At 53.9% G+C, this 16,840-nt stretch overlaps 1 protein-coding gene across 6 annotated transcripts in view; it reads right to left on the bottom strand.

The window, feature by feature from the left end:
- Nucleotides 1-16,840, bottom strand: part of Adcy7 (adenylate cyclase 7) — a 41,697-nt gene that overhangs the window by 9,916 nt on the left and 14,941 nt on the right. For 5 of the 6 annotated variants that reach the window (XM_052166936.1, XM_052166935.1, XM_052166934.1 and 2 more), the window contains 13 exons: nucleotides 12,901-13,324; nucleotides 11,162-11,365; nucleotides 10,060-10,227; nucleotides 9,230-9,379; nucleotides 8,792-8,940; nucleotides 7,641-7,752; nucleotides 5,544-5,671; nucleotides 4,161-4,319; nucleotides 3,882-4,014; nucleotides 1,741-1,932; nucleotides 1,451-1,485; nucleotides 889-972; nucleotides 653-725 (listed from right to left, as the gene is read on the bottom strand). In XM_052166936.1, coding sequence (XP_052022896.1) covers nucleotides 653-725; nucleotides 889-972; nucleotides 1,451-1,485; nucleotides 1,741-1,932; nucleotides 3,882-4,014; nucleotides 4,161-4,319; nucleotides 5,544-5,671; nucleotides 7,641-7,752; nucleotides 8,792-8,940; nucleotides 9,230-9,379; nucleotides 10,060-10,227; nucleotides 11,162-11,365; nucleotides 12,901-13,071 — 1,758 coding nt within the window. In that variant the 5' untranslated portion in view covers nucleotides 13,072-13,324. The remainder of the gene's footprint in view (nucleotides 1-652; nucleotides 726-888; nucleotides 973-1,450; nucleotides 1,486-1,740; nucleotides 1,933-3,881; nucleotides 4,015-4,160; nucleotides 4,320-5,543; nucleotides 5,672-7,640; nucleotides 7,753-8,791; nucleotides 8,941-9,229; nucleotides 9,380-10,059; nucleotides 10,228-11,161; nucleotides 11,366-12,900; nucleotides 13,325-16,840) is intronic. The other variant, XM_052166939.1, reaches the window with a different exon arrangement.

A 16,840-nucleotide genomic window follows, 5' to 3' on the forward strand; every position in this document is an offset into this window, starting at 1 on the left:
ATCAGCGCGCTCCCACAGTAGAGGGGCAACCTCTCAGACCATGTGACCCACAGGCAGGGGACACGCCCCCCCACTCTCTTTTTTCATGACTTTGCTCAGATCCCCAGGGAGAAGGATCCCTCCCTCAGTCTTGGACACCAGGCTCTGAAGGCCAGGACCCTGCTCGCCAGTCACAGCCTAGAGCTAAGGACAACCAGCTTTAGAATCTCCAGGTTGCAAGTTCCTATCTAAGCCACCTGCCTGGCCACTTGGGGAAAGGTAGGTTAGATCCTGATATGGGCCCAAGGCTTGCAGGGAGCCGTGAGGTGCTCTAGACCGACACAGCCACAGAACACAAAAAGTGTCACAGCACCCAGGCATGACGCCCTAGGGATGCAACCAGGAGACTGAATTTGGGGTGTCTTTCTCCTGGAAGCCCAAAGCACTCACTTACCCTAAACCTCAGGGAAACATCTCCAGGGGAATGTCAGATAAAGGGGTGAGGCCAAGAGAAAGAGCCACAAAGGAGACTACACCGAACCTGTCCACCCCAACATGCAGTGCAGAGATCCCCAGGGGCCTCCCAACCCCGTGGGATTTGCTGGACCCAGCAACTGATGCCCCCCCAACCAGGCGTAGGCCCGTTCTCCTGTGGCGGCTGCCCCAGCCTCACCTCACGCTCGAAGCTCTTCTCCAGGAAGATGGGACCAAAGGTGTGGAAGTCATCAGACCTGGAGCAGCAAGGCCTAGGGGAATAGCAGCACAATGTACTCACAGAGCAGGAAAGGGCCACGCTCTTAGAGGCAGCCCCTGTAAGGGAAGGAGCTACGGGCCAGAGTCAGTGCTCAATACCCACCATGAGGGGGCCAGCCCTGCCTTGGGAGGGGGAGGGAGGCTCCCAGGCCTCACCTGGTAGAGCTGAGCCCCTCGATGGCTGACAGCATCTCGTCGTCGTCCCAGTCATCTTCCAAGCGCCCCTTGGGGGATGCACTCCTAGAATTAGAACTCCAGTCTCATCACCCCAAGGACCCCCCTTGCCCAGAGGCTAGGGTGTGGGTGGGGACCCCACACCAGTGGGGTCCTTGAAGCCAGGAGATCTTAAGTGAAGGGCCAGCAGCCCAGCAGGAAGCAGAGGACACATTCCTAACCCCCAGACCAAGGCCATCTCTGCTGGGCAGGCCCAGCACAGAAGCCAGAGAAACAGCTTTCCTCACCAACAAACAAACACACAGCAACCCGCCAACCCAGCCCTGGAGTACGCATGCGGCGGGCACTCCAGCCCAGCCATTCAAAGAACCTGGGACCTGGAAGTCTTGTACCCAGAGAAGGAGGCCTGGCCTGAGCCTGTAGGAGCTGCCCCCGACAGAGATTGCTCAGGACACCCACTCTCAGGAGGAGCCTGGCCCAGCTCACCGCAGGGTAAGCATTGGGCAGGGAGGGTAGCAGTGTGCAGGGAGGGTAGTGTACCTACCTATCAGGGGCGCGGTGTCGGCGCAGAGGAATGGCCTGAAAGTGGGAAAGGGAACCGCAATCACTCCTGGAACACTGACCTCGTCCACCATGGGACTGGAAAGAACCAGGAGAGTCTAGGATATTCCAAGCCCCAACAGAGCATTCTCTGATACCTTCTCCTGTCCAGAAGGGAGGCTTGGCAGAAACTACCCACAATGCATCTAAAGGAGCAAGGCTGGCACCCCGCCTTTGGTCCCCGCCCCTTCTCAGAAGCATCCTAACCCAGGAACCAGGCGGGAGGGGCCCTACCTTCTGCCGCCGTCCGTTGGGGATGGGGGTCTCGCTGCTGCTCACGCTCTCCCGGTGGTTGAGGTGTGCAAAGGGCCGAGCTGCCCCCCAGGACTCCAGATAGCGGGTTACGCGCACCGAAGCCCGCATCTTCAGGGTGGCATCCCCTTTCGGCTTGGAGAGGTGGTGGCTGGGTTGGGGTGGCTGCTGGCTCTGTAAGCACACAGACATGACCTGTCCCGCCTGTTTCCCTCTCGATCGTCCCTGGCGTGCACGTGGAGCACCGGCTGGTCTGGTAAAGGGGAAAGTGTTAACTTTTTTTTTTTGAGCCTATAGTATTCTTCGAGCATGGGCTGGCCCTGGGTACTAGCTGAAGCCCTCCGTTTCCATCCCTGCCCCAGGCCAGGAAGAGGCTCATGGCCACACAGCTCCAGTTCAGCCTCTCCTGAGGAAGGGGTAATCAGAAGCTCTGTCCGCCCACCCACATGTGGCTCACACATGCTCCTTCCGGTGAGAGCAGCAGCGGGAGAAAGATGTGTGCTGGCCTGAACCCAGAGGCACAGCCTCTAAGGCGCAGGCCCAAACCTGGGCAGCCTTCGAAGGCCACACCCAGCCTCGAGCTCATTTGCCACATGCCTTTTGGGCCCAGCCATGCTGGAATCTCAGTGGCTTAGCCAGACCCTGAGTGAGGGTCCAGCTCTAACCCCTGCCTTTGTGCCTCTGAGCCCCAAGTCCCCCCTTAACACATGCCTGGGCCCAGACAGGGTAGCCAGGTGTGGCAGGAAACAAGAGAGGAAAAGAAAGAGCCCCCAGGTCATCAGACAAAGCATAGCCCACCTTGTGTCTGCTGAGACTCTTGTCTCCCCTGCTCCCAGCACTCCATACTCCTCCCTCAGAGCAGACCCCTCAGACTCTGCAGCACCAATAGACAGCAGCCCACCTACAGCCCCAGGCCTGGCCAAGGCACAATGGCGAAGTTACTGGAAACTTCCAGTGTCTCTGGGGATAGAAACCTCTTTAAACCCTTACCACCCACCATCATCAAGTCCTAGAGGCCAAGCCACACAGTCTGGAGGTGAGGGCCTTCCTGGTAGGAAGTAACCCTGGTCACATGCTGGCTGGAGACAGGGACGAGGAGAAACTCCTACAGTTCCCGCTACACTGCCAGCTACATAAGTGAACAGATGACCAGAGCTGGCGAGAGGGACCAGGTGGGGCGACCGTTTCACACTGCAGCAGGGCACGCATGCCGATGCCTTGAGCTCGGCTGGAGTCTGGCCAGCATCCTGCAATTCTACTGGCTCGATCTGGCAGCCCTGGGGGTGGGCTTCGGAACTACGTCTGCAGATGTCTTTGAGGTTGGGGGATCATCCATTTCAGAGCCACCACACGCATGCTCAGAGCAGAGCTGGGTGGTCTGCAGGCGGCTGGAGGACCCGTGGTCCTTGGCAGCACAGAGTGAAATAAACAAGGAAGAGGATAAATAAACAGGAGCACGTGGCAGGCCGGAAGGTCAAGGAGGAGGGAGTCTCCTGGATGCAGTGGTTGCCCTGGGGACATCAGCGAGATAAGGGGGACGTGACGGAGCCACAGCAGAAAGTGCAGGCTAGGTGGGCTTGCAGGATGCCCAAGGGTCACGACCGAGAGCTGGAAGAAGCCCCTGCCAGCATTCCTGAGCCAACTCCAAGGATGAGTCAGGAGGTCAGGGCCACAGACAGCAGAAAGCAGCCGATTGCCAGCGTGGGGCAGTCAGCAGACAAACGCAGCTAGCTGCCTCTCCGTCAGGGAAAGATGGGCTCCAGGAGACAGCCGCCTCAGTTTGAGCCAGCCACCTGAGAACCCAGACCTGTTCACTCCACGAAAGCCTGGCTGCCCCTGCTTCCCCGAGTCTTCACAGGGGTTCCTGACTCCTGCAATTAGCCTCGTGGAACCGCATTAACTCTGCCTGGAGTCACCAACAGGGCCCTTGCTCCCACACATGATGGAAATACAAAGAGGTCGAAGAGGTCACTCCTTGATGTCTGAGTGTCCCCAGTTTGAGGAAGTGCCTTCCTGTTTGAGGTTAGTCTGTATCACCTCGCCACAGTCTTGAGGGTCAGTGACCAGTAGCTGAGACCCTGCCCCAAGGCTGCCCATCCCCCACCCACCCCACGCCCTCTTACCCGGGGATCGATCACCAGGTAGGTACGGATGTTCATCTCCTTCAGATAGGGGTCGCGCTGTTCCCCGTGCCCATCCTCCACCTCGTAGGCCTTGTCCAGGTGATTTAGTGTCGCCTCTGTGATGTGCACCCGGCTAAGGAGACACACGTCAGATAATGCAGCATGGCCTAGGTACCCACTTGGGGGATTCGCAGCAGGTGGGGCTGGCTCCATCCCCTGCCTCCACACCCAGCCCCACCCTGACCACCCCGGCCTTGTCCCTACCCTGCTGAACCTCACCCAGGGACTCCAGCTGCCTCCATCCTGTTGGCCAGGGACACATCATGGGACCATACGTCATACTGCCACTTGCGGAGCCCAATGACTCCACACAGCACATTACCGGAGTGGATGCCCACACGCATGCTGATGTCCACTCCCGTGGCCTCACGCACCTGCCTGGGGCAGAGACGTCTGTCACCTACTGTTGCTTCAGTACCTCACTAGAGGTCCTGGGTACGGCAGGGCACAGGGAGGGAGACAGAGCTTCCTCAGAAAGGCCAGGCATCCTGTTCCTGGGAGTGTGCAAGCTCACATCCAGCTCAAGCGGGTAAGACTTAGGGTACCACATATGCTGATTCCGTCCCTGTGTCCCTTGCCTAGCAGCCCTGGTGGCTCTGATGAGGTTGCCAGGGTGTAGGTAGGGGATGCTAAGCCCTACTGAAGACCCAGCATAGACAAGGACTCTGGAGGCTTCCCTACCCCCAACTACAGGGAATGAGAGCCCCACTCGGTACAAGGAGCCTCTAGAGTGGAGCTCCCCAAGATGTGCATGTGCCTCGGGGCCTGAGCAGAGCCCGGCACCTCTGTCCACTGCTAGAACTGGGGCTGAGCTGAAGCTACCCAGGCTGGAGCTAACACGTGCAAGGCTGCCTCCGGACAAGGCAGAGCGTAGACCAGCCGGGCTGCACGACATGCCTCACTGTGGCATTCCTCACGGTGGACTGACTCTCTTACCACTTGGGGACAGTTCTGGAGGCAAAGCACAGTGGTACTGGGTTGGTATTTCCTCTGCTCCTAGACAGGCCACCTCACCACCTCATGCTTCTTGCTTCCTGCACGCCCCTGAGCACCTCACCATCATCAGATCGATGCCAGCAGAAGGGCCCAGAAGCTCCAGGTTGCCCTATTGCTGGAGAGTGAGTTCTCTGGCACCAGAAGCTTCTCAGAGGAACGGGAAGCAGACAGGATCCTGGAGCTGGACCTTGCCTCTGGAAGGTGTTCCTGCTATCTGTCCTGAGCATCTCTTGCTGTCTTAGTCCTTAGTGGACCCCAGTTCAGCTTTCTAGTTTACTTTTTTTTTTTTTTTTTTTTTGCGACCAGGTCTCTATATATAGTCCTGGAAATTGCTATATAGACCAGGCTAGCCTCAAACTCATCCTGCCTCTCTCTGTCTCTGCCTTCTCAGTGCTGGAATTAAAGGTGTGCACTTCCATGCCTGGTCTAGCTTAGATGTTTTTTTAGACACTTCTAGGTCTTGAAGGCACGGGTGGGCCCAGAGAAGGCCAACAGCGGTTTAAGCCCGCCACGTGGCATGCTGTGAGAATCCAGGCAAGCCCCACCCACCTCAGTTTGTGGTTTGGCAGGGGACATGCTCCTGTGCCCCGGCCCACCGGCACCTACTTAATGGCCTCACATATGTCCAGACCCATCTTCACACAGTTGCGGGCATGAGTGGGCAGCGACACGGGCAGGCCCGACACGCAGTAGTAGCAGTCACCCAGGATCTTGATCCGCATGCACTCGTTGGCCTGCAAGGTAAGTGAGCAAGGGGCATGCTCAGGGCAGGTCTGGGGCTAGCCGGATTCCTCCCTGCCAGGAGTGCCTTCAACTGTGGCTCGGTGGCTGCGGCTGCGACAGCCCCAGCCAGGAAGCCAGATGAAAGCCAGGCTTGGTAAGAGCCATGCAGGAAGGCCTGTCTTGTTTCTCCATGCAGTGTTTCAGCATCTACTGTATTCCTGGCCAGGTAACAGGACATCGTAGGAAACTACAGAGTTAAATCCTGCAGCTGTGGAATGCATGTGCTAGCAAGAAGTTGGAACTAAATCAATGCAACTGGGAGATGCACCCAGAAATGAGGCACTGGAAAAAGACTGTGATCCCAGGAGACCAAAGCCCACACAGCCCTAGAGCATCCCAACATGTATATGCAAAGGCCCTGAGGCCAGGAACCTACTTGAAATCAAACTAGGGCAACCAGTGTGGCCAAATTAGAGTAAGTCAGGCAGGAACTGTAGCAGGCATCCTACACAGAGACCAGCAGGAGTTAAATCAAGAGATGCTATGCTGCTAGAGCTGGGGGTAGGGAAGAGCAGAGAGGGAAAGTGCAGGGGAGAGCCAAGCAAGGGTGAGACAGAGATAGCCCCACAGAAGTGTTCAGGGATAGCCCCCTCCCTTGCCCCTTCCCCCCCAGGGGCCACATGTCAGAGTCTGGTGTGAACACCAGCATTTGCTTTGCATCTTCTCACACCTGCCCCTCCCCCTCTACCCCAGGTGCCCCAGCAGGCAGCCCTGCTCTCTGGCTCTCAGGGACGGGGGTGACTGGGGGCAGGGGTGGGAGGTGGTGGTGGTGGTGGAAGTGTTAGTGCAAGGCCTGAGCAACAACATCTAAGTCCCTCCGCCAGGGGTGAGGGCCAGCTGTGCCCAGGCCAGCCCGTCTCTGTGTCCAGCCAGAGTTTAACTGGCTCCTGATCCTCCTGCCCCGCCCTTAAAAGTACACAACTCGTGGGCCATGAGTGCCGGAAGGAAGGGCGGCCCGTCACACCGCTCAGCACCCACACTCAGGGACCGCGGAGAGATTTGGTAAAGGACGAAAAGCTGTCCCTGTTTGGCACCCCCAGGCTTCTCGGCGCTGGAAGGACAAATCCCACTCTGCCTAGGCCACTGCGGCCTTGTCTGTCCCCTCATCTCTGTTCTGTACACACTGAGCTTTGTCCACGCCTTGGACACTGAGCCTGTGTCCACCCGAAGCTGTTCCCTCCCCACAGGCTCCCTTCCTTCCCTGAGTGTGAGTCAACCTCTCTCTCTCTCTCTCTCTCTCTCTCTCTCTCTCTCTCTGTGTGTGTGTGTGTGTGTGTGTGTGTGTGTATCTCCCTGTCTCTTTCCTCTCCCTCTTTCTGTGTGCCTCTATCTCTCTGTCTCTCTCTGTCTCTCTCTCTGTCTGTCTGTCTGTCTGTCTCTCTCTCTCTCTGACATGATCTCACTATGTAGTCTTGGCTGGCCTGGAACTCGCTATGTAGACCAGACTGGCCTCGAGCCCTCTTGCCTCTGTGGCCTGAGTGTTGGGACTGAAGGCTGTGCCTTTTCTGGAGGCTTCTCAAGCTCTCTTATGAAAACTGTTCACCTAGAAATTGTCGAGCTGAGACTGAAGGAGGCCAGGCATTCTGGTTACTCCCAGACCCCCCAGGTAAGGCAAAAACAAAACAAAACAAAACAAAACCTGCCAGGCTAGAAGCCATCCCCTGAAGGCTGCAGGTCTAGGCCCCCATCTGGGCTTCTGGACCCATAAACACACTAGGTGTGCACTCCATAGCCTGATCAGGCTATGCTGCCATGGGAACAAGTTTCTGCACCTTGGCACGGACACTCACGTGGAGTAGCTGGGAAACCACCTACTACCAAGACACTAAAATTCAGCCTCCATCCCCCAACCCCCACCCCACTCATGCAGAGTATGAAGAGGGCAGCAGCCAGCTAACAAAACAGCATGCCCAGGCTCACCTTAGCAATCTGGTCAAACTTCCCAAACAGCTCGTTCAGCACCACCACCAGCTCCTTGGGAGAGCAGTCGCTGGCCAGCCTCGTGAAGCCCACGATGTCTGCATACAAGATGCTAGTCCAGGAAGACAGGGCTGGGATCAGATCCCTGGGAGGTGACTCTGCCTCTTCCCCCCTCAGCCCCAAAGGCCAGAAGAGGTATTCCTAGCCAGCTTGATCTATCCCAGTACCAGAGCCGACCATCTATACAGCCTAACTAACGCCACTCAGCTCCCAGCATCCTTCAGTCTCCCTGTCCCTGCACCCAGGGACTCAAGCGTCCTGAACTCTTCGAATACAATTCTCCCTCCTTCCAATCTTCCCCAGGCCCTTAAGGAACCACAGGTGAAAGAGCTGGACAGTGGTTCTCAACCTTCCTAAAGCTGTGACTCTAATTTTAGAGTCCCTCATGTTGTGCTGACCAACCCCCAACCATCAAATCATTTGTGTTGCTATTTCATAACTGCAATTTTGCCACTGCTCTGAATTGTGATGTAAATATGTGTTTTCCAGTGGTCTTAGGTGACCTCCCCCTAAGAGGTTACATACCACTAGAGCGGAGGATCTAGGAGGGAAGGTGGTAACGCCCTCAGGCCTTAATATGCCCCATGACCTGTAAGATCCCAGGCAGGGAGATGCAGCCCTGACTTACGCTAATAGATGCCTGCCGCATATAATGCTGGCCCTTGGGCAGAGATCCAAGTGGAACTCAAAGTGACCATACTATACCTTACAGGGGGTCCTACACCCTGTCACATTAGTAAAGACAGGGGACACATGATCACCAAACTGGGGGGCTTCACTTCCTTCAGAAGAATCATCAGGAAGGCACTCTCAGGAATGTCCGGCTAACTCCCATGGACTGCTACCATTTTGGAGGGACACTGGGTTCTCTCAACCCAATACCAGCCTAGCCCTTTAACAGCCTTGATCTGATCCTTCTCTCCGCTCCCGCCGCCCCCCCCCCAAGAAATAAGGAGAAACTGAGGCCGAAGAAAGGGCCAATTCTGTATAGACCGATGGTCCCTACAGAGCACTATCTCCCTAGAATCAGGGGAGGGGGGCGACCAAATCCCCAGAGGATGCGCACTGTGCATTTCCCAAGCCCTGCTCACCTGACATTCTGGTGCCGCTTGACATAGAGGCTGTGAAAGTTGTTGTCGGGCATATAGTGGCGGTCGCCACCCTCTTTGAGGCGCTCAATGATGGCCAGCTTCATGCCCATGGAGATGTGAGCTGGGAGCACTGAAAGCAGCAGGTTCTCCTGGGCACAGAGGGCAGACCAGTGTGGGGATTGGCAGAGACAAGCGGAGTATTATGAGGCCATAGGCTAGTCACCTAGACAATTTTTCTTCCCGAAAATTCTGCCCATGAAGCCATTGTTTCCTGCTGGGTTATGTCTACACAACATGGTGGAGAACATGCCCTCCCTGTCTCCAAAACTCCTAGGAACAAAATCTGCAAGGGATCAGCTATGTGGCACATGGGTAGCACACAGGGTGAACAAGCCGGGCACAGAGCGGTTAGGGTGGGGGAAAGGATGCCCATCCCACCTGCTGGCGCTTCTCCACGCGAAGCTTCCGACGGATCTGGATGCACTTGACGGTGTAGATAAAAAGATCCCTGGAAGCATCCTGCAGCTGGTGCTTGTGGAAGGCGCCGGTGAAATTGCCACCCAGGAGGATCACGGCATTGGCCAGGAGCTGAAGGCAGCCGAGCACAAGGTTCAGCACAGTCCAGTCACGTTAGCTCAGTACTAAGCCCGCAGAGAACACGGTGCCATCTGTCCCCACGGTCTGATCTAAATACTCTCTTTAGGTTGTCATTTTTCCAGGGTTAGGGCAGAAAACTGAAATCCAGACAGGGACTGATCCTGACTGAGATGCTGTGACCTCAGGACCAGGACTTGAGCCTTCTCTCCTACCAAACACATGTCCTGGTCATTAAGAGTCCAGGATGTCAAGTACTTCCAAGGAGATGGTCACTTCACTGAGTCCTGAACTCAGTCACAGAAAGCACAGCACCCAGCTGGCTTCCCAGAGCTCAGATCTCTCCCCAAGAAGTAGACATCTAGGTAAATCAGAAGGAAGACACATCCCTACACTGCGGTGACATGAATGGGGGCGGGGAGCACATTCACTCTACAGAGTCACCGACACCTGGACTGGGATGCTATCAACCTAGATCCAAGCCCTAGGGACTGACGCTCAGGGCAAGATCTCGCCACAGCAGGGCCCTGAGCAGCAGCTAGGACCTGAGTCCACAGAATATCCTAGACCAACAGTTAAGACAGACCAGACAGGGCCCTGCCTGCAAGCACGGTCCCAAAACTCAAGGGCCACCAAGCCAGAGCCTGTTCCCGCCCAGCCTCCGTCACCCTCACCTGTAGCCCCAGCTGTGTGCTGGACATGGACGTCTCCAAGGCTCTTGTCACAGCTCCAAACACCAGGAGGTGGGAGACAGTGGAGGCCACGCCCACCACTATGGCTGCCCTCGTGCTGAGAGGCAGTAGTGCATACACCGCAAAGACGACAAACAGGAAGAAAGGCACCTGGGGACAGGGCACCCAGAGAGTCACATGACCCAGGACCCTCATCTGAATGTCACCTGGGACGCCCCCAACCTGGGTCCTCTCATCTCTCCCCTCTACCACGAGGCACAGTGAGAGGCAGCAGGACAGAAGGACCTAGACCACTGTGCCCATCATCTGAATATTGAGTTACCGTGTGTCAGAGCCCTGGTAACCGCTGGATGGGGCCGGGTCGCTCGTTGCCTCCCACTCCCCTGGCCCTTCAGTCTATGGTTTCCTGAACCTGACCCGGCCAACCGCAGAAAAAGGAACAGGCTTTGATCACAGTATCCTGTGCTACCTCACAGCAACTGTGACTCACCAGGCAGGCAGGTACAACTCCACCCCAAGGTTCAAGTTGGTTGAGAAAGGTTGCCAGCCTTTCCCAGGGATGGCTAGCCTAGTAAGTGAGCCGCCATCTCAGCCTCCACTTGGGGACAGTGGAGGAAAGCAGACGTATCCAGACTGCTAAGGCCAGGGCCAGCCCTACACGGCTCTTCCTGACACACTAAGCCACTGATGCCTTTTGCCTCCTTGAGTTGGAATTCTGTCACCTCCAACTAAACAGGTTCTATCCAAAATGTCAGCTACTGAAGGGGGCACTCCTTTGAGAAGAGAGACAACTTAGAGCCATCTGAAATCCAGCGCCAGAGTCTGTAGGGAGAGCCACGCCTACAGGTTGCGTTGACCCACTTTCATGAGCCCCCTGTCACGAGTGGACAGAAGGTGCCAACTGCATGTTCCAGCTGCAGGTACCCGGGCCCAGGGACACCAGCTCCCGCCATTACCAGCCCCCACCATTACCAGCCCCTGCCATTACCAGCCCCCACCATTACCAGCCCCCGCCATTATCAGCCCCTGCCATTACCAGCTCCCGCCATTACCAGCTCCCGCCATTACCAGATGCCGCCATTACCTGCTCCCACGCATAGGCTCCGTTCTCCAAGGAGTCCCACATCAGCACGGAGCCCAGGACCATGAGGCAAGCCCAGGTGAATAGAGCCAAGGCCCGCAGCCATCGCTGCACCAGGCACTCGACATACACCAGCACGTAGAGAGCCACGAAGAGCGTCAGCATGAAGAACACAGTGCCCAGGACAGCCTGGTGTCTGCGGAGATCCTGCAGGGAGCAAACACACGCAGAGCATCCAGACGTCCTCCAGTGAAGCACCCACTCCTCCAAGAAGTCTACCCAGGATCACGGCAAGCACCTTCCACACAGCGGTGTGGGGCTCACCTGACACCTGGTCTTCCCCACAACCTTGGGCCTGTGTGGACTCCTATTTCTGCTTGCTAGAACTGCCTTTCTCAGCCACCGCATCAGCTTGGGCACGGTGCCCCCCTCCCCCGCCGCCCTAAGAGACCACTGCTCCCTGTCGGGGATGCAGGAAGTGGAACCAGGTTCTTCTCAGGCAAAGCCTTGTTTAAGTGCCCAGAGGGGAAGAATTTGTGCCTAAGAACTGACTTTGGAGGGACACATAGAATGGATATCCCACACAGGGGCAGCATTGGCATAGAGGCGAGGAGAAGGGCCCAGAGGACAAATGTACCCAGAGATCTTGGGTTCCCCTACAGAGCCCAAGCGTCACGAGAATGAAGGCACCATCAGCCTCTGGCAAATGACAGGAAAGTGGTATCTAGGTTGTAGCTGCAAGGACCTGTTGTCCCTTTCCACTCCCTGAAGGACACTGGCTCCCTGACACAGAACGCCCTGCAGCCTCTGATATTAGTTCAGGAACTTCAGACTGCATTTACTACAGCCAGCAAGAAAATGAAGATAAACAGAAAGCAAGTCCTCAGTCTTAATGGTGACATACTGAGGGACTGACAACTGCACAAAGCTAGTGGCTTCCGCAAAGCAAGGGCACAGGTCAGGAGCAGGAGCAGTCCCTCAGTATCTGCCCTGACAGTGGTAAAGATTCTACGCCAGTACTTAGGAGGATGTGAACTCAAGGCCAGGCTGGGCTTCATAATGACACCCAGTCTAAACAAACAAACATACATAAATATATACATACATACATAAATGAGGAAAAAAGGAAGAAGAGGAGGGGGAGGAAGAGGAAATAGAGAAAAGGGAGAAGGGAAAGGGGAAGGAAAAGGAAGATGAGAAAAAGGAGGAAGGAAAAGGAAGATGAGGAAGAAAAAGGTTCTGAGATCATAGATTCAGAGAGGAATACAGGGATTGATTGGTGATGTCTGCCATGGTCAGACAAGGGAAGGAAGTAACCTACAAACTCTGAATCAGACCTGGGTTTTTATTTTTCCTGTTTCATTTTTTTCTTTCTTTTTTTTCTTTTCCTTCCTTCCTTCTTTTCTTTTCTTTTTTTCTTTTCTTGAGACAATGTTTCTCTGTGTAGCCCTGGCTGTCCTGAAAGTTTCTCTATAGACCAGGCTGGCCTTGAACTCATGGAGACTGGCCTGCCTCTGCCTCCCAAGAACTGAGATTAAAGGTGTGCACTACTATCACCCAGTTTAACTCAAATCTTTAACAGATTGAATTTCGTGGTGAAAAAATTGAGATTGTTTTATTTCGTACAATTAATATAATAGTTAAAATCAACCAGGCTTAAGATCAAATTCCAATGGACTTGTTTCCAGCCCACCTAGCAGTTCCAGCTTCCCCATCTTGGTGCCATTGTCCCGGGGTCTTACCTCATGGCTGAAGGTGATGCTGATGAGTGCAATGCACGTGGCCACGGCCACCAGGAGGAGCAAGAGCAGCAGTGGCCCATGCTGGCTGGTGAGCCGGTACTTCTCATAGAGTGCTGCCTGGTTGGGGCCTTCATCAGCCTCATTTAGGAAGTAGCGCCCCTTGGCCGGCATCCTCCTCCCCAGTGGCCTGGTCCAGGAGCCTGCTCAGGAGCCCCCCAGTCTGAGACACATCCGTCAGCTGACACTTTAGTGTGTGGCGTAAGCTTCCACCCTTTCTGAGGGTTGCAGGCAGGACTGGACAGAGGCACCCAGAGCCTGTGGCTCCATGAGCGTGTGTCACCTGCTCCAGCCCCTGGGTCCTCCCGCTCACTGGTGTCTTCAGGGTGTCGAGGATAAGATGATAGAAGTTTTCAGGTCCTCAGATCTGTGGAGACAAAACAGATAAAAAAAATTAATGTCTTGGCCACATTAGGAAAGGGCTGACATGAGGGAAGGCAGAGCCAGGTGAGATCTTACCAGAACTACAGTCCCACACAGTACCCGGGCATATGTAAACTCAAAGTCATTAAAAAGTGGAATTATGGAAGCCATGTGTAGTGGCACTCAGGAGGCTGAGGCAGGAGGATTCTGAGTTTGAGGACAGCCTGGACTATATAACAAGACCCCGTCTAAGTAATTTCCACCCACCTCTCCCAGTCACACAGTCACTTTCTAAGGGCCACAGGTGTGTCTAACTTGTGGCTACTACAGTGGATGGCCCAGACCACGGTACCTTTATCACCCTGGAGACTGGCACAGCGCACTGCCACTCAAAGCCCGACTAAGCCACTTCCTGTTTGGTGACTGATTTCCTAGCATCGTGTGCATGCTATGAGGCTAGACCACATGCATTTCTTTTTCTGAGCAATCTCTAATGATCTCACAGAGCTCCTAGTTCAATCTTCCTTTGTTCCCTGAGCTTTAGTAGAGCCCCCAGACAGATCAGAATAGCATGGCCTAACCTCTGCTCTGTTCCCAGGGTCCCTGTGTGAACAGCACACTCTCTGAATGCCTCAGTCTGTGTCTTGGGATCCACAGGGTCCCAAACTAAGATCCTGGCAGCCTGGAATTTAAGGAGAATCTCAGGCTCCAGATGCTTTGGGGACACTAAGGAGCTGCAGGCTTAGTATATTATATTATATATACATACAATAGTATACTAGGTATTATACTGGGTTACTAGGTATCCATATGAGACTGTTTTCCTTTTTAGATTTATTTTTATTTACATGTGTGAATATGTATGTCACATGTATGAGGTTTCCCACAGAGGTCAGAAGAAGGCATCAGACACCCTAGAGCAGTTGTGAGTCACTTAACATGGGCTGTGGGAACTGGATTCAGGCCTCTGTAACAGCCCCAAGTACTCTGTTGGGGATTGATGCTTTGGGGGGGTGGGTGTTTCTAATGCTTTGAATTAATCCAGCCCCAAACTGGGGAATCTGTGTGTCCAAATGCTGAAGGTCCTTGTCCCCAGTTGGCCTTTGATCAGTCAATAAAGAGCCATTAGCCTATAGCTAGGCAGATAGACTGAGGCAGGACCTTTAAATCTGCACTAAGAACTGGGCGAAAGAAAGGAGGGGAGTCGTCATGATTCGGAAGGACACGGGTCAGATTTAGAGCTGCAGAAGAAAAATCATTCGAAACATAGGTGAGAAGGAATGTGGTCTCTGGAAGGGCTGCCCAGAAGCATCTTGGGAAGCAAAGACTAGGGAGTCACCCAGAAGGAGCCAGGGCAAGAAAGATAAAATACAGAATTAGAGGACGTTGAGGGATTACAGGAGGGAAATGTGTGCTAGCCCAGGGGAGGATTAGAACTGCCCGGCCTTTGAGCTACCCAAGGCATTTTAAAATTAACCGCTCTCTCTCTCTCTCTCTCTCTCTCTCTCTCTCTCTCTCTCTCTCTCTCTCTCTCTCTCCTCTCTCTCTCTTTCTCTCTCTCTCTGTGTGTTTGATTCATTTGTGAATCTGGAGGGCTCTGGCAGGTGGCTGGGAGTCCGACCAGCCAGGAGAACCAAAAGGTTTAACTAAACTCGACACTACAACTCTTAACCACTAGGTCAACTCTCCAGCTCCAGATGAGTTTCCTTGCGGGGTTCCTGTTTGTTTCTGTCTGAGACAGGGTTTCTCTGTGTAGCCCTGGCTGTCCGGGAACTCGCTCTGTAGACTAGGGTGGCCTCAAACTCAGATCCCCCTGCCTCTGCCTCCCAAGTGCTGGGATTAAGGGAGCGTGTCACCACCGCCAGGCTTAAGATGTGTTTTCATAAAGGGACCCATAGACACTGAAGCTTATCTTGGTACAAGGAGTTGAACCTGGAGCCTCACATATGCTAGGCAAACACTCCATCATTGAGTCTTCAACTCATTCTGTAACCCAAGCAGTCCTTAAACCTGTAATCCTCCAGCCTCATCCTCCTGTATAGCTGGAATTACAGGTATGTGCCAGCATGCCTGGCCCACCAATACAGATTTATTAAATTTGCAAAACCTACCTCATTGGACAGAAAGAGTCAGGGAGGGATAAGGCAGCCTTTACAACAGGTGGACTCTGGCTAGCAGCAATATGGTTGACCTCATCCGCCCATCAACACAACTGTGTATCCCAGTGGCGGCCCAGGCTACCTGCCTGTGGTGCAGGCTGTTAAGTCTACTCTTGGTTGTCAACTACATATGGATTCACCTAAACCCCAAGCAGCTGGGCACACCTGTGGGGGATTTGTCTTCATTAAATAATATGAAGTCTTATCTGGACTTAAAAAAATAATTTCGTGATGGTTTAGTTTTATTTTATGTGCACTGGTGTTTTGCCTGCATTCGTGACTGGGTGACCATGGTGCAGGTGTCTGATTCTCTAGAAGTGGAGTTACAGAGAGTTATGAGCCACCGTGTGGGTTCTGGGAAGTGAACCCAGGTCCTGTGAAAGAGCAGCCAGTGCTCTTAACTGCTCCAGCTCCTGATCTGGATCTTCTGAGGTGGGAAGATCCACCTTTATCAGGGACACATCTTCTGATGGCAGCCTGCATAAAGGACAGGGACAAAGTGTGCTCTCTGGCTGCTTGCTGTCACTCTCACTGACAAGTTCACTCCCTCACTGGCATTAGAGCCTGCTTCTTCAGGATTTCAGAATATACTGAAGTCCAGCTGAGACACCCAGCCTAGTAAATTGAACATCTACTGGATTCTTGGACTTTCTACTGATAGCCAGCCACTGTTGGACAGCTGAACCACAGCCGGTAAGCCATTCTAATAAATCATATATCTAATATATATATTAGAATCATATATAATGAATATATATATATTCAGTCAGTTCTATTCCTCTGAAGCAGTGGTTCTCAACCTTCCAAACACTGCGACCCTTTAATATATTTATTTCTTCACGTTGATGCTACTTCATAACTGTAATTTTGCTACTGTTACAAGCCTTAATGTAAATATCTGATATGCAGAATATATGATATGTGACCCCTATGAAAGGGTCATTCAACCCCAAGGAGTCACGTCCCACAGGTTGAGAATCGATGATCTAGAGATTCCTGACTAATCCATGGGCTAACTCCCTGCCTGCTTGTTCTGCAGCCCACAGCACAGTGCTGGGCACAGACACCTGGTGTTCAGTTAGCACTTCCTGTGGATTTGAGACTAGGGTTCCAAGAGGAGAAATTATCTTAAAGCTTAGCGACCACCCAGAGATTCCACCTGGGGACAGCTGCTCTAGTTCCACAGAAGAGCCATCTTACACCAGGCATCTGACCTGGCGCACCTCAGAGTTGGGATAACAGGGTGGAGGGAACAGGGCGGGCAGGCTGCTGGACATGGGAGGTCTCAGGGAGGTCACAAAGGCACAAACGGCCAGCTGCCAATCAAAGCTTCAAAGAAAGGTGTCCAGGAGACAACGAAG

The sequence above is a fragment of the Apodemus sylvaticus genome, chromosome 21 (assembly GCF_947179515.1).
Source record: "Apodemus sylvaticus chromosome 21, mApoSyl1.1, whole genome shotgun sequence".
Taxonomy (NCBI): Eukaryota; Metazoa; Chordata; class Mammalia; order Rodentia; family Muridae; genus Apodemus; species Apodemus sylvaticus.